This window comes from Ailuropoda melanoleuca, chromosome 16 (assembly GCF_002007445.2).
Source record: "Ailuropoda melanoleuca isolate Jingjing chromosome 16, ASM200744v2, whole genome shotgun sequence".
NCBI classification, from domain to species: domain Eukaryota; kingdom Metazoa; phylum Chordata; class Mammalia; order Carnivora; family Ursidae; genus Ailuropoda; species Ailuropoda melanoleuca.
The window spans coordinates 91,315,579-91,338,933 of NC_048233.1; the positions used below are offsets into that span (position 1 = coordinate 91,315,579).

Consider the following 23,355-nt stretch of genomic DNA (forward strand, 5'->3'; position numbering starts at 1 on the left):
CCCCTTCCAGCCTCTCTCGCGGGAGGAAGGGGCTGGGAGCTCTCGGTCCTAGGACCTGACCCCGCCTTCGGCGCGATTGGCCGGTAGAAGTGTCTGTCAATGCCGTCATTGGCAGGGAAAGCGCTAACGGCCCGCCCCCTCCCCGGTACGGACGCGGAACGGACCTCGGCCGGAAGTCGGCGGGCCCGAGCGGAAGCGGCGGGGCGGGAGGGTCCTCCCCGCGACTACGCCACGTCCGCGCAGCCTGTGGCCGCGCGGCTGACGGGGGCCGGGGCCCGGGGCCGGCGCGATGGCGGACTGGGCTCGGGGTGAGCGCGGGGGAGCGAGCCAGGTGGCGGTGCGGGCGCGTCAGCGACGGGACTGCCCGCAGGAGACGCTGCCGGCGGCGGAGCCGGGCCGCGCGCGCCGGGGAGGGGTCCCTGGGGCCCTGGGCTCCCGACCCCTGCCAGGTGGTTCTGCCTGCGGCCTCCGGCGGGTCCACCCGCCCACAGGTCCCGGCAGCCAGCCGTGGGCGAGGGGGCTTTCCTCCTCTGAGAGCCCGTGTTCTCACCCTGGAAGTGGGGTGCTGACGCCCGGGTCCGAGCTGTTGGGACTTAAGGAATGAACGAACGTGAAGTGGTTGGTAGGATGTTAACAGTCCTTCCTTCGGGGTTTGTACACATCAGTGATTCGTAGGGCAGTGCCCCGGTTGGACCCGTATCATTGCGGCGTCCGGCCCGCGGCACATCTGCACTCCGAGCTTGTGGGGAGGTGGTTCTGACCCACCTGATGTGACAGAAATTCGGAGTCACCTGGCCTAGCACTAGTCACGTGTCAGGTCTCTGCATGGACCGTGCTCTGGGTGCCATGTAAGGTGTGGGGTGCAGAGGTGAGCAGACCTAGATTGACCTCAGCCCCTGTTTTGGGGTGTTGCGGAGCTCGGCTCAGTTGTTTCCTCTTTGGTTGCTTGTCGGCTCTTCAGGACCCAGTTCACAGGTCGTCCCTGCAGGGGCCCTCTCCGTCCCCCCCCCCCCACCGCCCCAGCGCTTTTCCTAAATGGTATGTCCTTACCAGAATTAATTGTTTTTCTGAGGACAGGTCCCAAGTATCCTGGTGACATCTGTGGAGGGATTGTGGACAGGTTCTAAATCAGTCTTGGAAAGTGCTGGTGGGACTGAACCCTTTGGAGTGCCTGTCCATTCCGGCTTGGATATGTTCACAGGACATGTGCTCACACATGCTATCCTTTACACAGCCTGTCATGTGTGAAGTCCATGCACCTGACCCTGGGTTAGGGTTGGACATGCTTAATGGACATGAGCCCAGTCCCCTGAGGCTTCTCCCTTGTCCAGATAGAATTGGAGTGAGAGCCCTGAGGCCACAAAGGGGACGTGCGGGGATCAAGGGCGGTGCTCGCAGGTTGATGCACTGCCTCAGACTCCCCCTTCTCACAGCTCAGAGCCCTGCCGCTGTGGAGGAGATTCTAGACCGGGAGAATAAGCGGATGGCTGACAGCTTGGCTTCCAAGGTCACCAGGCTCAAATCGGTCAGTGGTGGTCCTCCTTCATCTCCACCTGGCACTCTGGAGTGGGGGCCAGAGGGAGGGTAGAGTCTGGGAAGAGTTTCAGGTAGTTCTCATTTTCCTTGACTCATCCGTGCCAGCACTCATCTGTGTGAGGTCCAGGTGACACCTGGATCTCCTGATCTCTGCTGGTGGCACTGTTTCTGGCAGAGTTGTTCGCAGGGTCTGCTGGTCTCCTGGGGGGTCAAGTGCCATCCAGTGTGTCTTCTCTGGCCTGACCTTGCCCCCTCTGTGTCCTGACCAGCTGGCCCTGGACATCGATAGGGACGCTGAAGACCAGAACCGGTACCTGGACAGCATGGTAAGGATCTGCAGTATGCGTGGGCATCGCGGTGAGCTCTGCCCCACACTGTCTGCTGTGCAGGCCTCTGGTGTTGCTTGTGGCACCTGTGTGACCTTGCTGGGATTCCTCCCTCAGGACTCGGATTTCACAAGCATGACAGGCCTGCTCACAGGGAGCGTGAAGCGCTTTTCCACAATGGCGAGGTCTGGGCGAGACAACCGGAAGCTTCTGTGTGGTATGGCGGTGGGCCTGATTGTGGCCTTCTTCATCCTCTCCTATCTCCTGTCAAGGGCAAGGACATGAGCCACTAGGAGCTGACTTCTGTGGGTGCCTGGGGCAACCAGGGTCTTCCCCTGCCTGGTGTCCTGGGCTCCAGAGGACCTACTTACAAAATACGCTTTTGAAATGATGATCCTGGCCTAGGAATTTTCTTCCTGTGTGACTGGAGTTCATGGCTGCCTCGGACCGAGTGAGCTCATGTTGGCTGGTCCCATGTGTGTAAGGGTCTCTTTCCGCTGGGGAAACCAAGGCCCAGCCCCCTGTGCTACTCTGGGTGCCAGAGGCTCTGGCAGAGCCAGGTGTGATCAGAGCCTGTGGGAATCCTGGACATGCTACTTGTGGCCATCGGCGCTTCCCTTGTCCCTTGGGGCTTTGACGTCTCAAGGCTCTGCCCAATCCGTGTCTCTGGGTAAGGCCACGTCTGATACCTGAGGTGCCTGGAGCTGACACAGGAAGGGGGTTTGGCTATGAACTTCGAGCACCACCTCCTCAGCTCAGAGGTGGCAGCCACTCTTGGCTAGGGCTGCTGAGCATGGGCAGATCAGCCTCGCCTGCCCTCTGCACCCTCGGGAAGGGCAGGGTATTATGGATGAAGAAGGGGACAGCAACCTTGGCTGGAGGCACTGGGCCCTGATCCTTTTGGATCTCACAGTCTTGTATCCAGGAGCAGAAACTCCCATTTTCTCAGGATTCAAGATCTAGCCAACACCAAAGATGAATTTCCTGGTTACCAGACGTCTGGAAGCAGTTCCAACTGGCATTTCAGTCAGGCAGAGTGTGTGTTGGGGGAGGGGGCACCTTCTGTGGGTCAAGACAGGAGGCTTCCCTACAAGGACTCTCTTCTTAGGACCCATGGGTCACTTCTTGAGGGTCACCAGGCAGCTTCCCCTCCACCATGTGAGGCCCTTCAACAGTCAGTATCCCCTCACTAAGGGAACTCTTAGCCATCCCCTCATCCTCAGCCTCTGCAGACTACCCTCCATGCCCGCCTCTCCCTGGGCTCTCACTGCTGACTTGGCCAGCCCCACGTTCACACAAATGAAAGGACAGGCACTGCGCCAGCGGTTTCTCACCCCATGGTGAGGTGTCGGCACCTTCATTTGTGCATAAATACGCGTTAGAAATGATTCGTCAGCTCTGTGTCCTTCCCGCCTTGTTCCTGTCTTCTGCCAGCCCAGTTACTCCCCCTTACTCCAGAGGACTGTTGGCTCTGTCCCATACTGCCTGCCGTGCAGGCCCCGGGTGTGACACACACACTGACCGCACATCAGCTCCAGTCTCCGGCTCTGGACACTTCCTGTGAGCACTGCTTCTGCTCCCCGTTCTTACTTCTGCTCCTCCTCTTTCCCCTCTTCCTGTCCCTTGTCCATCCGGCAGGCCTGGCCTCTCCTCACATGGTCACCGTGGCACTCTTCTCTATTGCGTTGTACCTGTTGGGCCGCTCAGGCTCCTGGAGGAGGGGGAATCCCACCTTCCTACTTCTGAGTGCTCTGCTCTGGCTTGTTCCTGTCCCTCTAGATGCTAGTTTCTCATCCAGGGAGGTCAGATTACCTGCCTCCCTGTCCATAGGGCTTTGCTGTTTCCCCTGACTCCTTGACATTCCTTCTTAGGCCCCCACGGTCCTGCCTCCCTCCCCAGTCCCCGCGCACAGCGGCTTTGAGTTAGCCATCACACATTAAGTCTTGCCACGGGGGCCCATCCACGGGTCACCAAGCTTCCTAGACCTGTGTAGTGTCTCCGTCTGGTGGCACTGCAGATGCACCCACACCCCGCATCCCCCCGGGCCTGTGGTGCTGACCTCTCTTCCTGAGATCTTGGCTCGGTTGCGCGAGCTCCACCACTACAGATTCAATGCAGGCTGGTTTAGATTTTGTGTTTCTGGTAGTCTTGACAAGTGCTTACTGCTGTCGCCCTGAGACCGCAAGCCGCAGTGTCCTCCTGAAGCCCTCTTTTCTGCCTTCCTGCCTCCACTTCCACAGCTCTTTGTGGCCCTTCCAGCTCTTCTGGGGTCTGGATTTTAGTTCCTTTCAGGTTTACCTTTTTGTTTCTCGTTCTCATTGCATTGGGACAGATTCCATGATGGGGGCATGGCAGCCCTGCTGCCGACCTATCAGAGACTTGGCCTTCCTCCTCCCCCACCTCCCAGGGTGCTCAGCACCTACTCCTGTGTGTAAGTGCGGTTTGCTGACCTTGGTCCCTGAAACCACTAAAACAGAAAGGACCTGGGGGCCCAACGTGTGCCAAGGGAGGACACACTGCCAGGCTCTATCCCACAATTCAAGGACAAGGCGTTTAACAATAAAAATTTGGAATAAACAGCTTCACGACAAAGTAAACACAGTCTTTGGTGTTCTGATTTTCTTAGGTGCTTGAGAGTTTCATCTGGAGCTGACCCTGGTCCATAGACTGGCCATGGACGCTGGGCGTCTGGATTCCACTTCCTTCCCTCTCTGGTTCTACCATGTCCCTGCCCCCTTCCTCACTTGTTCCTCCCACCCCCACCCCAGGCAGGTGGTCACAGTCTTGCCACTTTCTCTGTCAGGTTTGCGTAACTCACCCCCAAGGGTCAAATGAATAAAGTGAGGTGCTCAGAACACAGCCTCGTGGTCCCAGCTGAGTGAGGGGGTCAGCGGCCATACTGTGCTTCATACAGCTACAGCTGGTGGGCTCACAGGGATGACGGGGGGGCCACCCACCCTCCAGTCTTCACAGCAACCTTTCCCCAGGGCTGAGGTGAAATCCACACTCCACTCCTCAAGGCCTGGCCTTGGACTCCAGGCAGCCTCTGGAAATGCCTGTCTTTGGCCTTACTCAGAATTCCCCTTCCTGGCCCACATCTTTGTGCTTCCCATGTTGCCTTTGCTGTTAACAGATCACCTTAAAATTTAGTCACAATTAAAATAATTTATGTTTTATGATTAGTGTGGTTGGAATTCGACACCGACATGGTGGGGATAGCCTTCTGCCTAGAACGTTAAGGCCTCGGCTGGCAGACCTGAGCCTGGGGCTGCTGTCATCTGAAGACTTGCTCACGTGCCCGCAGGGTGATGCTGGTGTGCTGGCTGCCTGGATGTTGATGTGGCCTCACCAAGTGTGGGGCTCACACCAGGGTGGCTGGTGCTGGAGTGAGCAAAGGGAGGGGGTTGCCTAGCTCCACAAAGGAGCTGTTCCCTTTGTATGTTGTATGGCCTGGTCTCAGAGGTCATGCAGTATCACTTTACTGAGGGTGGTCACAGGTTCTAGTCCAGATTCAAGGGGAGGGTCACAGATGTCATGGGGGAGAGTCAGTCATGCTGGGAGAAGACCACGTGGAAGGAGACGGATGCTGGTGTGAGCATTCTTGGAGTAGACAATGAAGTGCAAAGTGCAGGGCCCAAGGCGGAATTAGGAGGGCGGGCATGTCAGGGTGTCCAAGGATCCCAAGCCCTCCTCTCTGCTCAGACTCCAGGCCCTGGAAGCCAGGATGGGACCCAACCACCTAGGCAGGAGCCCTTTCTGGAAAAGCTTAATTCTACTGCCAAGACAAACCCATTACTAATGCAATCTGTGATTTATTAAGTATCAGGGCACAGCAGGAAACAAGATAGCAAATGGAAAAGCAGCATAGAAAAAATAACTGGTCACAACTGTCCAGATGAGTATGGTCTGCCCTGCAGGGCCAGGCCGGCCACAGCCCAGCTGGTGGAGGAGGCGTCCCGAGCAAACGACCCAGGGCATCTGTTGTCCTGGGGGCATGCTGTGCATAGGCTCTGGGTGACGGGCTAGGGTGGGGGCCAGGGCTAGTCCACATCCACCACCAGGGGTGTCATGTAGTCGGAATGTTTGATGCCGAAGGTGACGATGGGGGCGCAGGGCTTGGTCACCGTCACCTGGGAGAGGAGAGGCTGTGAGAAGAGCCGGCACCCCTGCCTCGCCGGACAGGCTCTGCCCTCCCTGGGGTTAGACCTGCTGATTGTGGCTTCACTGTCCCTCCCGAACCTGGGCCAAGGTGACCGGCCGCAAGACCACACTGCCAGGTTTAAACACAGAGGCTGGTGCGTGGTGAGTGCTCAGTACACTGACTGTCACCGGTTTCTGGGGAGGCAGAACCTGCCAGCTGGGGAAACGGTGTGCCACGAATGCCTGGCATGCTAGGGGTGCATGGCCACTGTGACCCTCACAGGCCTTTCCCCATCACACCCACTCCGGGCTTGCTCTCCAGCTACTCAACTCCTCCGGCCTGTGGTCCCTGCTCCCCAAGCCGTGCCCCCCCCCGCCTCTGGGCGGTGCCCCTACTACCCCTCCCCACTGGGTCGTGACCACTCTGCACCCTCTCTGGGCCATGTCACCCTCATCCCTGCTCCCTCCTCCCTGTGACCCCCCACCCCTCACGCCATCCCTCTGGGCCCTGCTCTTTTTAGACCTTCTCAGGACTGTGGGCTCCTGGTCCTGGCTTGAGGGTCTTGTCCCCTGGGGGCTCCACCCGGGCTGCCATGGTGTACTGTGGAGCCTTGAACTTGGTCACCTGCACGTCTGTCTGGCGGTAGGCTGCAGGACCTGGGGTCTAGGAAGCGAAAGAGGCTCAGACAGCCTCAGCCTGCCAGGGCATGTGACTCCAAAGGGTCGGGGCCCAGCATCAGGCAGAGGGTTTCAAGCTTGAGCCACTGTGTGTCTGTGTGTCAGAGGTCCCTTTTGTCTCCAGGCAATAGTCACACCATGGGGATGACCATTCTCTTTGTGAGACATTGCCCTTCTGCAGCAGCCTCGCTCTGGCAATGACACCCCAGTGTGCACCAGTCCCAGGCTTGTCCCTTTGGTGTGTGCTAGAGAGGCCCCTTTCCAGCTGGGACTCTGTCCCGTGGGACCTGATGGCCACGGGATGGGCGGGCAAGGTCAGCAGTGCTGTGACACCACCTTGGCATTCTCCTCAGGCTCCTCGAGCTCCCAGGCACATATGTACCTCAGGGCCTTTGCACTGGCTGCTTCTGTGCTGGAACCCTCCTCCCCCAAATATCTCCCAGCTTTTCTTCTTCCATCTTCCTGCATGCCACTTTATCAAAGGCTGCTTCTTGCCCCCCCCACAGCATTCTGTAAAGCCCCTTGCCTGCTCAACCCTCCTCAGCACTGTTACTGTCTGCACCCTTGTCCATTGTCTGCCCCTCCTCATCCCTAGACTGTAACCTTGTGTGTGTGCTGGGGGGGGGGGGACAGGGTGGTGCCAGGCATGTGGCAGGCACCCAGAGGATGAAGAGCTGACAGGCTTCATTCTGGCGGGACTGTGGTCTGGGGGACGGGGCCAGAGGGGCCACCTCTGAGGCATGAACAGTCCTGCGTCCTGGCAGGGGGACCCTTGCCTTGTGCAGATCGTCACTGAAGCTGCCCAGCTTGCTGCGACCCTTGATGGAGAAGGAGGGCTGGGAGGCCTTGCCGACAGTGTGGGGCCCCATTACCACAGGCAGCATGTAGGCAGCAGGGCCTGCGGGGTATATGGGCACTGAGTCTCAGGCTGCGTCCAGAGTCTTCGATGGCTCCTTCCCTGGGGCTTTCCACTTCCAGGAGAGCAGCCATCAGGCTGCCTTGTCTCCCCGACCTCCCCCACCACCCCCGCCAGGATCCCCAACCCGGTCAGATGTTGGCTGTCAGGGCTGCTGCACACCTGGGGTGCTGTCCACTCGAAAGGTCTTGGTCCGGGCAGAAATGGAGTGGCTGGGTGCTGAGTCAAACACGTGCTTGGTAGATTTCTCTGGAAAGTAGTCACCTGGCTCGGGAAAGGAGTGGAGGGTTTGCTCGGAGGGAAAGGACCATGTAGACAGGCTGCTGGCCCTGCTCAGGGTATCAAGGAGAGCCCCCAACACTGCCGGTGCAGGGCTTCCAGGCCCCAGTACAGATGGTGACCAAGATTGGTCAGGGGGTGTCCAGGGGCTGCAGGGATCAGGGGAACAGGTGCAGCTTTGGAGGAAGGGCAGGCTCTAATGTGGGCCTGGTGCAGGGACTTGGGCCAAGAAAAGCTCGGGTCAGAGTTAGGCTTGAGGGTCTCCAAGGCTACTTTGGGCCTGATGGTGCCCCTTGTGAGGAAAACGGGGGGATAGGCCCAGGACACCTGTGTTCCCTCACACCCTCACCTTGACAGAACACATGTAGCCACCAGCAGAGTTGGGCAGGGCTGAGTGTGGGCCAGAGTCACTTACCAGGGCCAGGGGTCATGATGGTCTTGGTGCGATAGCGCCCCAGGATGGAGTAGGCGGGGCCGAGGTCCTTGCCAGTCCTCAGTATGTTGGGGTTCACGCTGTAGCGGGGCCCTGGGGAGCAGTTCTCTGCCAGGAGCACGGGGGCCCCGCGGAAGCTGTAGGCAGGTGCACGCAGCTTGGTGGGCGTGTGTTTCACAAAGCCTGTGGGGCAGGGGCTCTCAGCAGCCTGGAACCAGACACCATCCTTCTCCCCACCCGATTGGCCCCCGAGGGGTTCATGGGCTGGGAGTCAGGGATAAGCCCTCACCCTCCCCAGCCCTACTCCACACACCCACCTCTCAGACCCCCCTAGAACCTCCCTAGACTCTCCCCAGGCAGCTCCCCCCAAATCCTCCCCAGACCCATCCCAGGTCCCCCGGGGTCAGCCTGTGTCCCCCCAAGACATTCTTCAGGCCTTCTCAGTGCCCACCCCAGGCCCCCCATCCCCCAGACCCAGCCCAGGCCCTCTCCATGCCCTCTCTAGGCCCATACCAGCCCCCCTCCCCAGCCCTCCCCAGGCCTATCCCAAGCCCACCTCAGACCTGGCTCCTGCCCCCACCTCAGCCCCATTCCAGACCCCCAGGCACTTACCCGTGGTGGGTGGAATCAGGTACTTGGGTCCTGGGCTGCTGTAGAGGGCCATGATAGGCCCCCGGGGGCGATGGGGCCTCCAGGTGCCCACCCATACTTCCTCCGCCATGGCTGGCTCTGTCCATGGACGGGAGGGTGACCAGGTGCTGGGAAGACCCACCTCCTCACCCCATCCCTGCTTTGTCCCCACTGATGGGCAGAACTTCAGGCCACAGCCTCCTCAGTGAGGTCTTGAGCTGGGTCCCAGACTTATAGAACTTCTGCCTGGAGTAGTGGGCTTGCTCTGCCCCCACCAACCCCCCAAGAGGAGTGCCAGACCCTCGTGTACATGCCCAGAAGTGTTGTCTCTTCCAGCCCTCACTGACCACCCCTCCCTGGCTCTAAGGAGGCTCTGGGCAGGTTCCTCCTACTCAGAGGACCCTGGGCACTATTGGGCAAGGAGCGGTGGGCAAAAGTTGAGAAACCTCTTGGCTGAGACTGCACCATGGGGCAGGGGGAGGCCGCTCCAGTGGGGCCCTCACCTCTTTGGTCCAGGAGCTGTGCTCAGAGCAACCTATGGACCAAGCCTCCTCAGAGGCGGTCCCGTCACTCTGGCCTCAGTGCCAGGGAGTTCCCGAAAAAGGGGCATGGAGAGGAAGGCCTCTCCCTCTCTCTCCTCTCCCCAGGGGGCTTGGAGAATTGGGGAAGGGTCCTAGCCCCTGAGCTCTAGAATGTGGCTCTGTGGGATGGCAGGTTCTAGATCGCTGTCTGTGTGATGGAGACAATGGCCTCTGCCCAGGGAACCCCACCCTCACCAGGGAGGGTTCAGGTCGGGACTTTGCTCTGCTCCTCATTGCGATGGCTAGGGCAGAGGCTCGGAGGGCAGGAAAAGGGACAGCAAGGTTCTGTACTGGTTAAGGAGGCCACGGGACCCAGAACTGGAGTGGTGGGGGAGCGAAAGTTGTGAGGGGCTGAGATGAACCTAGTCAGCCCTGCCCCCAGTGAAGACCACTGATCTGGGGGAACCGAGACACAGGGAGGCTCCAGCAGTTGGGATCCTGGGATCCAAGGTGAGGGTAGGGTCGGCACTGACTGGGGAGTTGGGGCGGGGACCTGCTGCTGTCCTGTGGAATTTTCTCAGACCCTGCTCTCCGTCCTGTGCCACTGCTGGCCACGCCCACCCCTCGGGGCATGGGGGGGTCCTCGAGAGCAGGTGCACTTCCTTCTTGACTTTGTCAAGGATCCTTTTGGGGCTACGGCTTGGGTCTGCATTCCTTCCAGGTAGATTCTTTTCTTGGGTGACTTTGGGGAGACTGCTTTCAACCCCTGGGCTGATGCCATTGTGCATAGCGTGTATATGTACGATCTTGGAATGACAGCCTTCAGATGCAGAGTGCCCCCAGCCTGACCCCCCCAGTCCCGGCCATGTCCTCTGCCTGGGGCACTGTGCCCCTCCCTGCCCTGAGGCACTGCTCCTGCGTCCCACCACTGCCTCTGCAGGCCTTCCTGTGTCCACCTCCTGCCTGTCTGTCTGTCTTGCTCTGTCCACACGGGTATCTGGAGGGTCTGCCCTCTGTGTCGGGTTGCTTCTATGTGCATGCTCTGTGGATGCGACCCTTGTATGTCAATCTCCATGTGCGTGTAGTTGTGTCTCTGAGTGTGGGGAGAGACAGGAGCCAGAGCCTGAGCTGAAGGAGGCTTTATTGACTGAACAGTTTTAGGATGAACTCATACATGGGGAAGTGGTAATGGGGCGGCGTGGCCATGGCTGCCTGCATAGCTGGTCCCGTGGCTGCTTGGAGCCGTGACTGGGGTCTGCTAGGCATCATCTTCACTGCCCAGCACTTGCACCTAGAAAACAGACAGGTGTGGGCCAAGAGGGTTGGGGGATCCCATCCTTGGTGATCAAAAACTAGAAAGCCCCATCTCCATTGGGCAGACAGGTCCCGGCCAGCCCCTGGGGGACAGTAGGCTCTGGCACGTTTCGGCCAGTCCGGTCCCGGCGGTTGGGGAAGTGGTGTGTGTGCCTGCGTGTGTGGGTGTGCGCGCTCGGATGCAGATGCCCTGCATGTACGTGTGTGGGGGGACGGTTAGGGTGCTCCGCGGGGAGTGAGGTCTGGGATGTCCACTTCTGCTGACTGCGGCAGGTCAGGGTGTCTGTAAGGGTGGTAGGCTGCGTTGAGGGGATAATCAGGAGCCCTGGCGTTTGGTGGAGGGCCAGTAGGGCAGGGCTGTGGGTCCTGCTGGGGCTGCAGGCCTTTAGGGAATTGGGTGCCCCCCACCCCCCAGCCACGGTACCAGCAGCTTGACCAGCTCCGCCTTGTGCATGGGCTGTAGGCCGTCTATGCAGGACTTGAGCTCAGTCAGTGCTGCCTTGGCATCTGTGTTGACGTCGTACTTGCCCAGGGGCCCCTCGTATAGCTCCTCTGGGGACCCCACCAGCAACGTTTGCAGGAAGTCCATGAAAAACTCACTGCTGTCCTCCCCGGTGGCCAGCCCTGTGTGGTGGGGGCAGGGTGACACCGGGAGAGGAGGGTTGCATTTCAGCCCATGACCCCAGACCTCCCAGCACCCCAGTCTCGGCTTCCGGACCCTCCACGTCAACTCCCGCCTCACCTGCCCCAGATCTTCCTCCACAGCACCCCCAACTCCACCTGCCCACAGACCCCTTCTGTCACCCCTAGCCTCTTCTTCCTCCCTCCACCCTGGGTTTCCCTGACATCTCTAGGGAAGGAGTCAAGCCCCTAACGCAGCTGGAATGTCCCCTCCACGTGGGGTTGCCTGACCTGGGGCTTGGAGGGCTGGGGTCAGGCTGGGCTGGGTTGGTGACGCTAGGGCTGGGGCAGAGGTTGGAGCTGGGCTGGGGGTGGGCGGGGCCGCGTGGGGACTGGGATCGGCGGGGTCTTCAGGGTCACTGCCCACATCCGTGCTCTGTGGTGGAGGCCAGTCAGGCACCGTCCATCATCGTAAGGGGCCTATTGCCTGGGTTTTCAGCTCCCCAGGTCCCCGTCCATCCCCCAGACGGGGGCCCTGCTGAGGGAAGCGCACAGACTCACCGCAGGAGCAGAGCAGAGTGAGGACCGCCAGCAGGATGGTGCTGCTCCCCTTCATGGCGGACGGCGGAGGTCCCTCAGGAACTGCCTCTGCGGGCTTTATGCCTCGCAGGTGGCACCTGGCCTGGGGGTGGGGCCAACCTGCCTGTCAAGACCTTGGCAGTGAGAGTGTAGGTTGGGCAGTGCGGGGGGGGGGGCGCTGTGTCCTCACCTGGGCTCCCATGGGTGTCAAGCAGCAACAGGCTTGGGTCTGCCTGTGAGGGGTGGTCTGCATGTGGTTTTGGGTTGAGTGGACATCGGAGAGGGTGATATGCGAGGCTGGTGGGGAAGAACAGTGGGGGCCAGGATGCCACAGGCCTCTGGCCATGCCTGTTCTGTGGCTGAGAGGGGTAGGCTCTGAGGTTGGGCTCAGGCCTTTCTTTGTGGGGGGTCCCCCTGCCGCTCAACATGCCTGAGGGTCTCTGCTGGGGCAGGGGTGGGGGCTTCCTGGGCCTGTGGGAGATGGGCTCAGAGCCACAGGAGGCCCAAATGGACAGTAGGGTCCAGGGGGAGGAGGTGGGCCTCAGAGAGACTGAGGGGCCAGGAGCCAGGCCACCCCTGGGGCCTGGTGGGATTCTCCCACCACTGGAGGAGGCGAGGAGGGGCCACAGGCTGAGACACAGTTTCCTTCTGTGCAAGGCCAGCCCCGGGAAGTCTAGGGTCTGGGGGAGATGTTAGAATGGACATAGGGGGCTGAGGCACCTGAGTCCGAAACCAGACCTGCCCAGGAGCAGCCGTTGTGTGTGGGACCTGGCCCCTCTCCTGTCCCCTGCTGCCACCTGCTGGCTGAGGCGTTCTCTGGATGCTTGTGAGGACCCAGGGGTTTTAGCCCTTGGCCAGCCCCAGGGGGCTCCTCATCAGCATTTGGGGACAGTTTCCACCTTCCCCAAACTGTTCTGGCTTGATCACCATGGTGTCTTTGTCACCCTTTGTCACCCTGTCCCTCACTCGGCTCTAGCTGGCCCTGAGTCTGTCACAGACGTCAGACCCTCGTCCAGACCTCACCCCCCCATGGGCCTGTTTGCAATGAGTATTCTGCAGAAGGTCCGGAGACGCTGTAGCCTGCTTATACGCAGAATTCCAAGAATGCAGGACAGAGAGTGTGACCAAGATCACCTGTAACTCAACAAGGTGGCTGCTTGGAGAGACTGTCCCCAAAGGCCCCAGGGATCATGGATTCTGGGTTGGCCATAGCCGCCACCTTTGCTCTGATGGACTCATCACCTACTTTATGTAATTATATTATTGAAATAGAGTTGACATAAAATGTTACATTAGCTTCGGGAGCACAGCTTAGGGACTCCACAGTTCTGTACCGTACTCAGCCCTCCCCACGAGAAGTGCAGCCACCATCTGTCCCCGTGCAAAGTTACTACCATGCCACTGACTCTATTCCCTATGCTGTGCCCATTACCGTCCTTCACCCTCTGGTCTCTGGCCGCCTGTGGCACTACCTGGGCAGATGTCTACAGAAGCCAGCCCCGGGCTTCAGTGTAGCCGGGAAGCAGTGTTCCCGGGGGTGCGGCCTGGACATCTGTTGTCCTGAGACACTCCAGATGATTCCGGCAGTCAGGGCTGGCGCTAATGGAGACCTGCCCCGCTCTTCCTCTTCTCCATTTTCCTGCCATGTCTCCAGAGTGCTGTCCCTACTGGAGGTGGACCGGGTGCCCCCTTGGTTGCGTCTGGGCTGTGGCTTTTCTTCTCCAGACCGCAGCCCCTGGAAGCACAAGCTAGTAGCGGCTGCCCTGCAGTCCTGCCCGGCGCTGTCCGAGACACGCTCTCCGAGTGCCTCGCCGTTGAGGGGGGGCGAGCAGTAGAGTCAGTCCTCCCTGCTGACGACTCCGGTTACCAACTGCGGTGACGTTGCTTGCACATACCCACCCCACCTAAGGTTCCAACCCCCTTCCCCTGGCCAGCTCACCTTCCCTGCTTCAGTCAGCCACGGCCAGGGCCGCTTCCTTGTGTCCACAGCACCAGGGGCTGCACTCCGCCGTGTCTAGTTCAGGCGAGCCTCCCTTTGAGCACGTCCTCCGTGCTTGCTGCCCTGGTGCCCAGCGGGTACTCAGAGAGCACCCTGGCCGACTGTCACAGTCCACATGCACCTCCCGGGCCTGGCTCTACTGCACCGTCGTGACAACGCACCCCTCCCTTGCTCACAGCTGTGCTTTCGCTGCCCCCCCACTGGATGACCCCTGCCCACCCCCTCTCTCCTTCCACCTGCCACCTCAGTGGACCTCTCGTCCAGGACTCACCTTGGGCGGGTCCTTAGTGCTGCTCATGGCGTCCGGGTTTCCGGGGTGGGTGTCCTCACATCCTTCGAGATAGCTACTTGTCACACTGCCAGTCTCGCCTTACCTTCTGGGCCTCAGCTCTTGTTTCACTGAGGAACGGAAGAAATCAGAAGGAGAACTACACATGGTCACAACGCCACATCCACCAGTGTGGCTTCCTTTGCAGGCATACATTTGTGTGTGCTCGTGCTATGTGAGAGGACCCGTGTTCACACATACACCGACGGCAACGCTCTTCCTGTCGCTTCTCCCCAAGGAGGCCTTTGCTGCCTCTTTCTGCAACATCAGGGCTGTATCCCCTCTGCATCACCCTCGTCAGCGTACACTGATGCCGTAACGCGGCCCGACTTCAAGCAAAACACAAGTGCCCCCTTGACACTGGTGAGGGAGGCCTCCCCTTGGCTCTCCAGACTCTCGCCATGCCACTGTGTCGTCTTGGGTGCCCCGGGAGCTGCCCAGTCTGCTGTTTTCTGGTTGGGTTTGGCTAACGAGGAACCAATACGCTCGGCAGCCATTATAGGGATGGATCTTTAGTTGATGGAAAATTATATTCAAAACATTCTCCCAAAAAAGCCCACATTCTATTGATTCATAAGGTGTTTGGTTACAATTTTCACAGATGTGCAAATACCAAGATAATATTTGTTAATTGTGGAATTCATTATCACAATCCGCAGAGCCTTTGTTGTTCTAGTGTTTGAACATTTATTTGTGTCCTATGGCCTTGTGTGTCCTAATGAAGGTAAGTGGTATTCTGTTCTTGCACAGAAATAGTAAGCTCATTAAATATGGAAGATCTCAGACAATTTGTCAGACTGCCTGAGTCATGGTGTTAATGAGCTGGGGCCACCATGGGTTTCCTTCTTGCAGAGACACTCGGAGCTCCTCTGTAGTCAAACATTCTAAGCTAGACTCCTCCCCTGACAACCATTGTATCTAAAAATCCATCAGAATTTGCTTATGATGAGCTCCCATATGATACTCAATAAAGAGAATAATCCTGAGTTTAATACGTCAGTTGTTATGCAAGCCTCCATGTTACCGCCTCTCTAAGCACACTGCTTGGGTCAGCTGACGTTTTTCAGGAAAGGCACAGTCAGTAAAGAAGGCAGGGTGTCAGCTGAGGTCCTGGTGCCAGCTCGTCTCTCTGGGAGGCTGCTCCAGAGCCCTATCCTCATTGAGGCTGTGCCATCAGGACACACAACACAAAACTCAGTCTCCAAACTATACCGACTGGCAATGTAGCTGTGCGTGGTTTCCATACGATTCAGAGCTAACGGTTTTCTTGGCAACGACATCACCAGTGTTCAAATCATACGTATGTGTGTCTTCCAAAACGGGACTCATCGGGTGTTGATGAAAAGTATTCTGGTGGCCTCACTCGTTCCGAGTGGACTTTTACTTCCTTTACTGGCTCCTCGGTACGCTGAGCAGTGGCATCTTCGGAACGTCGTGCTGGATGAAGTCCTGTCTCTGCCGCAGACACACCCAATATTTTCCAGCCACGACTGGAGCTTCTAGCCTGTGGCACAGCCTTCCGTGGCACGTCAGCCGTTGTAGGTACTGGTTTGATCTTAGCAACCCGAGGTGCCGCTTTGTCGAAAGCCTGCAGAGTATGGAAGTTCACATATGTGACATACTGAAAATCTGGTCCCGTCAGCTTCTAAGCTCAACGCACTTTCTTTCAGGCAGTTTCTTGGGTTTTGCACTTACTCTGTTTGGTAGTCTCAACGTCTCATCAGCTAGTCTATCACTGCAAATAGCTCGCAAAAGTTTCAGCCTTTCGCCGTTAACTAAAACGGAACCAAGTAAACAAGGGAGTATTCTTCCAAGTTCACAGAACATGAACTCTGTCTTCATTTCCTTGTCATCATGGTGTTTACTGATACTGCCCCATTCAGAAGAGCAGCCCCTCTTCTTAACAATGGAAATCTCAGGGAAGAGTGCTTTCCTAAGTCAGTGCTAAACTATGAATTAAAAAACAGGGTGCCTGGGTGGCTCAGTCGATGAAGTGTCTGCCTTCAGCTCAGCTCGGTTCATGATCCCAGGGTTCTGGGATCGAGCCCCATGTCAGGCTCTCTGCTCTGCGGGGAGTCTGCTTCTCCCTCTTACTCTCCTTCTGTGCTCTTTCTCTCTCTCTCTCTCATAAATAAAATCTAAAAAAAAAAAACCCACAACACACCAGATTAGGTTAGGGTTAGGGTCAGAGTTAGGGTTAGGAATTAGGCTTAGGGTTTGTGTTGATGGGGGCGCTGAATGTGTGCCTTGGCCAAGGTCTTCATTCAAAATCCTCCTTCTCTGGTGCCATTCCGGTCTTCCAAATGGCACGATTTCCCTTCTGTGTTTCTGGCTGAGTCTTCTGGTTTTGGTCAGGTGTCCCAAATCCTCTGTTTCTCAGATCTAGGCTTTGGGCAAGCGTAGTGTCAGAGCCATGGCTAGGGTTAGGATTAGGACCCTGGAGCTTGGAGGGTCCAATCTGCCAACAGAGTGGAAACCTCCTTGGAGGGCAGAGTTGAGGGCAAGGATGAGATTGAGGGTCAGGGTTAGGGTTTGTGTTCAGGTGGGCGCCGAATTTGTGTGTTGGGGTTAGGGCTGGGAGCGTAGGGACCTAAGAGTCTGGGGCAGGTGGTCGGGGGGCATTGTAGTGGCTGGGGACCTAGGGACTGGATCAGGGGCCATGGGGACGGGGACTGGAGGGGCCAGGTGTGTGGGTTGGGGAAGGTGGCTTGGGTCGGTGGATGTGCAGAGTCGAGGCCCTTCTTGCTCCTAGAACCAGGTGGCCCGATTCAGAGTGGACAAGGGGGACAAGCTGGTGACCTACGAGGAGGTGCATGGGCCGTACTACATTGCCCACTGCAAGGGCTGGCTGTCGCTGCACACAGGTGAGGGGCGGTGGTGTGGGGGGGCCCTGCAGTTGAAGTTCTCAGCCATGGCTATCACACAAACACCAGATAAACACATGCGAGGGGTTTGATTCAACTCCTTGGTATTCAAGGTTTTCATTCGCAGATTTCATATTCTGGAATCACTGTGGGACGTGGGCTAGCAGCCATCCCACACACCCTTCCCTGCGGAGGGCACTGCCTTCTTGTTTCTGCTCAGATTGTAAAGGAGTGTTCTTTTCGAGATCCACTAGCGCCCCATGTTTACAGTTTCGTGCCTTTTGTTGGTGACTTTGCTGCCTTAAAATGGCCCTGGAGTGTGAGGCACCAGAGGGGTGTGACGTACACTGGGGAGAAAGTGCGTGTTAGGTGAACTTCCTTCAGGCACGAGGTACAATGCTGCTGGCAGAGCTCAGTGCTCAGTGGCCTCGTGTATCAAACAAGGGGTCTTTAAGCAGAAACACACGTGAAACAAGGTTATATATTGATGTGTCTTAACCTAGGACATGCGGAAACCTAACCCTTATATCCCCTAGGAGCGAGGGGTGAGTGTCCCCTCATTGTCCATGGTGATGTCATAGAACATAACTACGGGGAACTAGTGAGAATCAGCTGTGTTTTGTTCAGTATGAGGCTTCTCAACCTGGGTGTTTTGAGATCCATCTGTCTAGAGACCTTAAAATACAGATTCCTGTCCCCCACCCTTTTCAGGTTCTGGCTCTAAGGTCTGGGGATGGGAGCGGAGGCTCTTCACGCATACTGTGCGAGCTGTGGGAGTTTCAGGATCTACACTGAGAATCCACTGGTTGAGGCCATGGCCCCTGGTCGGTGAGAAGCTCATGTCCCTAGTCTTAGAAGTAGCTGGTGGCCTCATCTCTCTGGGCCAAAGGATGGCCAGTGCTTCTTTAAATGGTCCTGAAAAAGTTGGAAAGGGCTAGACAGGAAAGGATCATCTGAGTTTTATGCCCTGCTAAGGCCTCAGTCTCCCTTGCGTAAAACCAGGATAACAGATACTACCTACTTCAACGAATTTGTTTGTCAATGTAATGAAATAGTGTACTTTGAGCTTCAAAGTGTTGTTCCTTTTATTCCGCTTGTAGAAGCAGCGAGAAGCAGCCAGGGTGGGGGTGGAATTGAGTGCCCAGTGCTCTCGGATGTTACCTCTGGAGTTCCCGCTGAGTCTTCGAGGTGCCCTTCTCCCTTCAGGTAACCTGGATGGGAAGGACCATGCTGCAGAGCGAACAGTGGAGGATGTTTTCCTTCAAAAGTTCATGCTGGGCACCTTCCCAGGGTATCTGGCCGACCCGCTGATCCTAAAGCGCCAGGCTCACCAGTTGGAGGTCTGTGCCCTGGTCCTGAGGCAGCTGCCTGCACACAAGTTCCACTTGCTGGTGGGCTACAGTGAGACTCTGCTGTCCCCCTGTGACAAACGTCCCGTCTGTCCGCACCTCCAGACTGTGCCCTCCAAGGTCTTGTATAAGTACATCTAAGACAGTCAGTTTTTTGCATCAGGCTGTAGCCTGGGAAGGACGGAACCGTGTGGGAAAGGAGTGAAGTACGATGAGGAAATACATCCCCTCCCTGTCTCTCAAGGGTTCCTTTTCAAAGCTGCTGTGGAGTAAATAGACCTTCCATGCCGTCTTGCCTCTTGGTTTGTCTTTCCTCCTTAGAGAAGAGAACCAGAGTAGGGTTTCTTCGAGGATGCTCCAAGGCTCCCAAAAGGCTGCCAGTTGTTTGAGCCTTGGGTAATAACTACAGTGCAATGAGTGTCTTGTCACTTTNAGGGTTTGTGTTGATGGGGGCGCTGAATGTGTGCCTTGGCCAAGGTCTTCATTCAAAATCCTCCTTCTCTGGTGCCATTCCGGTCTTCCAAATGGCACGATTTCCCTTCTGTGTTTCTGGCTGAGTCTTCTGGTTTTGGTCAGGTGTCCCAAATCCTCTGTTTCTCAGATCTAGGCTTTGGGCAAGCGTAGTGTCAGAGCCATGGCTAGGGTTAGGATTAGGACCCTGGAGCTTGGAGGGTCCAATCTGCCAACAGAGTGGAAACCTCCTTGGAGGGCAGAGTTGAGGGCAAGGATGAGATTGAGGGTCAGGGTTAGGGTTTGTGTTCAGGTGGGCGCCGAATTTGTGTGTTGGGGTTAGGGCTGGGAGCGTAGGGACCTAAGAGTCTGGGGCAGGTGGTCGGGGGGCATTGTAGTGGCTGGGGACCTAGGGACTGGATCAGGGGCCATGGGGACGGGGACTGGAGGGGCCAGGTGTGTGGGTTGGGGAAGGTGGCTTGGGTCGGTGGATGTGCAGAGTCGAGGCCCTTCTTGCTCCTAGAACCAGGTGGCCCGATTCAGAGTGGACAAGGGGGACAAGCTGGTGACCTACGAGGAGGTGCATGGGCCGTACTACATTGCCCACTGCAAGGGCTGGCTGTCGCTGCACACAGGTGAGGGGCGGTGGTGTGGGGGGGCCCTGCAGTTGAAGTTCTCAGCCATGGCTATCACACAAACACCAGATAAACACATGCGAGGGGTTTGATTCAACTCCTTGGTATTCAAGGTTTTCATTCGCAGATTTCATATTCTGGAATCACTGTGGGACGTGGGCTAGCAGCCATCCCACACACCCTTCCCTGCGGAGGGCACTGCCTTCTTGTTTCTGCTCAGATTGTAAAGGAGTGTTCTTTTCGAGATCCACTAGCGCCCCATGTTTACAGTTTCGTGCCTTTTGTTGGTGACTTTGCTGCCTTAAAATGGCCCTGGAGTGTGAGGCACCAGAGGGGTGTGACGTACACTGGGGAGAAAGTGCGTGTTAGGTGAACTTCCTTCAGGCACGAGGTACAATGCTGCTGGCAGAGCTCAGTGCTCAGTGGCCTCGTGTATCAAACAAGGGGTCTTTAAGCAGAAACACACGTGAAACAAGGTTATATATTGATGTGTCTTAACCTAGGACATGCGGAAACCTAACCCTTATATCCCCTAGGAGCGAGGGGTGAGTGTCCCCTCATTGTCCATGGTGATGTCATAGAACATAACTACGGGGAACTAGTGAGAATCAGCTGTGTTTTGTTCAGTATGAGGCTTCTCAACCTGGGTGTTTTGAGATCCATCTGTCTAGAGACCTTAAAATACAGATTCCTGTCCCCCACCCTTTTCAGGTTCTGGCTCTAAGGTCTGGGGATGGGAGCGGAGGCTCTTCACGCATACTGTGCGAGCTGTGGGAGTTTCAGGATCTACACTGAGAATCCACTGGTTGAGGCCATGGCCCTGGTCGGTGAGAAGCTCATGTCCCTAGTCTTAGAAGTAGCTGGTGGCCTCATCTCTCTGGGCCAAAGGATGGCCAGTGCTTCTTTAAATGGTCCTGAAAAAGTTGGAAAGGGCTAGACAGGAAAGGATCATCTGAGTTTTATGCCCTGCTAAGGCCTCAGTCTCCCTTGCGTAAAACCAGGATAACAGATACTACCTACTTCAACGAATTTGTTTGTGAATGTAATGAAATAGTGCACTTTGAGCTTCAAAGTGTTGTTCCTTTTATTCCGCTTGTAGAAGCAGCGAGAAGCAGCCAGGGTGGGGGTGGAATTGAGTGCCCAGTGCTCTCGGATGTTACCTCTGGAGTTCCCGCTGAGTCTTCGAGGTGCCCTTCTCCCTTCAGGTAACCTGGATGGGAAGGACCATGCTGCAGAGCGAACAGTGGAGGATGTTTTCCTTCAAAAGTTCATGCTGGGCACCTTCCCAGGGTATCTGGCCGACCCGCTGATCCTAAAGCGCCAGGCTCACCAGTTGGAGGTCTGTGCCCTGGTCCTGAGGCAGCTGCCTGCACACAAGTTCCACTTGCTGGTGGGCTACAGTGAGACTCTGCTGTCCCCCTGTGACAAACGTCCCGTCTGTCCGCACCTCCAGACTGTGCCCTCCAAGGTCGTGTATAAGTACATCTAAGACAGTCAGTTTTTTGCATCAGGCTGTAGCCTGGGAAGGACGGAACCGTGTGGGAAAGGAGTGAAGTACGATGAGGAAATACATCCCCTCCCTGTCTCTCAAGGGTTCCTTTTCAAAGCTGCTGTGGAGTAAATAGACCTTCCATGCCGTCTTGCCTCTTGGTTTGTCTTTCCTCCTTAGAGAAGAGAACCAGAGTAGGGTTTCTTCGAGGATGCTCCAAGGCTCCCAAAAGGCTGCCAGTTGTTTGAGCCTTGGGTAATAACTACAGTGCAATGAGTGTCTTGTCACTTTATCAGGAACTTTACCTGGAGTTCTTTGTTTTCTCTCAAAGTGGAAAAATCCGTTTTTGGTCATTATAAAATAATCAACATTACTTTTTAAAACTTGAAACAATATGGACATGTGTCAAGTCAACCATGAAAGACTCTTGTAATTCTTCCACGGAGAGAACTACCGTGAACAGTTTATTTTCTTCCCAGATGTACTTTTTCCCTCCAGAAATACCTTAGGGGATACTCGTTGCTTATGAAACAAGCTTTTGATCGCGCACTACTCTGAGCCACAGATTCTTCCGAGCGCTTGGAGCCCATCAGTGTACAGAACATTCTGTTCCAAGGGCGCTGCCTTCGTGACACGTGCATGCCCATGGAGTGGGCAGGGAGGGCTAGGCAGCATGGAGGACTCCAAGGGTGAGGGAGGTAGACCTCCAGCCCAGCACACGAGAGTGTTTCAGGAGGTGGTGCCTGCACAAGCTGCACCTGGCACTGGGCGGTGCGGCAGGGATCGCTGACCAACCTCCCGCTGACGCCGCTCTTGACTCTCACCTTGACCATGACCCTGCACACCTAACTCTGAGCCTCAGCCCCACACACCCTAATCCCAACCCTGACCTTGACTTGTTCCTTCCTCCTGTAAAACCTTGCTCATTCAATGTTTACAGACCGTTTTATAGATTATTTAAAGTGTGACTTCATTGAATTTTTTAAAAAAACAAACTAATTCTTTTAAACTGCTGAAAAGTATAATTTGTTNAAGTGTGACTTCGTTGAATTTAAAAAAAAAACAAACTAATTCTTTTAAACTGTTGAAAAGTATAATTTGTTTTTAAAATTCTCGGAGTTGGTCTTAGGGAGAGCAGATGAAGGCCCAGGGGGCCCAGGAAAAGGCTGTTGCTATTGAATAACCTGGGAAACAAGTAGGACTGATATTCCACTTATTTTCAGAAAGAATTTGTGTCAGTTAACAGGACCGAAGCCACACAAAGTAGCGCAGTTCAGAGGAAAACAAAACAAGCAGCAGAGAAAGAGCCACCGCCCCCAGGGGCAAAGAACACAGGCCACAGAGGCTAAGCTCAGGCCGATTTGCAGTCTGGAGATCGTCTGGAGCTAGAACGCCCCCAAGGCCCCTGNNNNTTTTGGTCGCGGGTCAGGCAGAGCGCGTACCCTGGTGCTGCACTGCGGTAACCAGTGACCGGTCTCCTGGTCACTTCCTCCACGACACACCCCCGAGCCCCGACTACTCCAGCCTGCTGCTCGGAACTCCCATTCCTCTTTCTGAGCGCTGTGTGCACTAATGTGTACTCACTGTTGCCCCGTGTGGCCAATCTCCAGATTGCACGTGGCAGAGGTGTTTCAACTTGTCAAATTCAAGGGAGAAAAAGATAGAATAAGTTTGGTCCCTGGATCCCCTAATTCCTAAAAACCAGCAAATAATTTATGAGCCGTATTCCAAATCAGAATATATCGTTTTTTAAAGGATTTTATTTTTTTATTTATTCGACAGAGATAGAGAGAGCCAGCGAGAGAGGGAACACAAGCAGAGGAGTGGGAGAGGAAGAAGCAGGCTCCCAGCAGAGAGCCCGATGCGGGGCTCGATCCCAGGACTCTGGGATCACGGCCTGAGCCGAAGGCAGACGCTTAACGACTGCGCCACCCAGGTGCCCCTAAATCAGAATATATCTTAACTAGATATTAGGGTTTGGGTCAAGTTGCATGCATTAATTACATAGAGCTTTTTGTATGCCAATCATACCTCTATAAAGTGTATTTAAAAAAATAAAATGGGAGAGAATATAGTCACTCAAAGCACTGAGCACCTTACCTGTCTCAGTAAATATGTAAATAAACATAATTATTATTTATCCTTTGCAGAGGACTGGGAGCTGGTCCTATGGGTACTTGGCAGGTGACCTCTGTGGCCAGCTGCCCAACTCCCCACTGCACCCACACCCAGCTCAGCACATCCTCTGCTACTCTCAAGGGCAGCCCA

General features: G+C 56.2%; 4 protein-coding genes and 1 pseudogene across 15 annotated transcripts in view; 3 read left to right on the plus strand and 2 right to left on the minus strand.

Moving 5' to 3' along the window:
• The window catches only part of BET1L (Bet1 golgi vesicular membrane trafficking protein like), a 7,465-nt gene extending 2,427 nt beyond the window's left edge, over positions 1 to 5,038 (plus strand). Inside the window, exons 1-5 of one of the 5 annotated variants that reach the window (XM_034645395.1) lie at positions 85 to 145; positions 1,434 to 1,525; positions 1,806 to 1,862; positions 1,980 to 2,079; positions 4,489 to 5,038. In XM_034645395.1, the coding sequence (XP_034501286.1) occupies positions 100 to 145; positions 1,434 to 1,525; positions 1,806 to 1,862; positions 1,980 to 2,079; positions 4,489 to 4,496 (303 nt within the window). In that variant the 5' untranslated portion in view covers positions 85 to 99 and the 3' untranslated portion in view covers positions 4,497 to 5,038. The other 4 variants (XM_034645391.1, XM_034645392.1, XM_019793437.2 and 1 more) reach the window with 4 other exon arrangements.
• Positions 5,039 to 5,760: 722 nt separating this feature from the next.
• Positions 5,761 to 9,600, minus strand: ODF3 (outer dense fiber of sperm tails 3). Its single transcript, XM_002930615.3, has 7 exons — positions 9,442 to 9,600; positions 8,921 to 9,037; positions 8,291 to 8,491; positions 7,759 to 7,860; positions 7,457 to 7,578; positions 6,526 to 6,666; positions 5,761 to 5,992 (listed from the first exon to the last, which is right to left on the minus strand). The coding sequence occupies exons 2-7, from the start codon at positions 9,027 to 9,029 to the stop codon at positions 5,903 to 5,905; spliced, it is 765 nt and encodes a 254-aa protein (XP_002930661.1). The 5' UTR covers positions 9,030 to 9,037; positions 9,442 to 9,600; the 3' UTR covers positions 5,761 to 5,902.
• A 988-nt stretch (positions 9,601 to 10,588) lies between these two features.
• On the minus strand, positions 10,589 to 14,414 carry SCGB1C1 (secretoglobin family 1C member 1). Of its 8 annotated transcripts, none has more exons than XM_034646097.1 (6): positions 14,244 to 14,414; positions 13,913 to 14,030; positions 12,164 to 12,270; positions 11,956 to 12,076; positions 11,198 to 11,397; positions 10,589 to 10,750 (listed from the first exon to the last, which is right to left on the minus strand). In XM_034646097.1, the coding sequence occupies exons 3-6, from the start codon at positions 12,224 to 12,226 to the stop codon at positions 10,718 to 10,720; spliced, it is 417 nt and encodes a 138-aa protein (XP_034501988.1). In that variant the 5' UTR covers positions 12,227 to 12,270; positions 13,913 to 14,030; positions 14,244 to 14,414; the 3' UTR covers positions 10,589 to 10,717. The 8 variants fall into 8 exon arrangements, with proteins under 8 accessions (XP_034501988.1, XP_034501984.1, XP_034501985.1 ...); XM_034646093.1 differs by having other exon boundaries at positions 13,913 to 14,035; XM_034646094.1 differs by having other exon boundaries at positions 13,913 to 14,111; positions 14,244 to 14,287.
• Positions 14,415 to 16,959: 2,545 nt separating this feature from the next.
• LOC100467437 lies at positions 16,960 to 18,654 on the plus strand (annotated as a pseudogene).
• A 739-nt stretch (positions 18,655 to 19,393) lies between these two features.
• Positions 19,394 to 21,087, plus strand: LOC100468461 (28S ribosomal protein S24, mitochondrial). Its single transcript, XM_019793433.2, is given in 2 exon segments — positions 19,394 to 19,598; positions 20,804 to 21,087. Coding segments are annotated over 2 exon segments (489 nt in total).
• Positions 21,088 to 23,355: the final 2,268 nt, after the last annotated feature.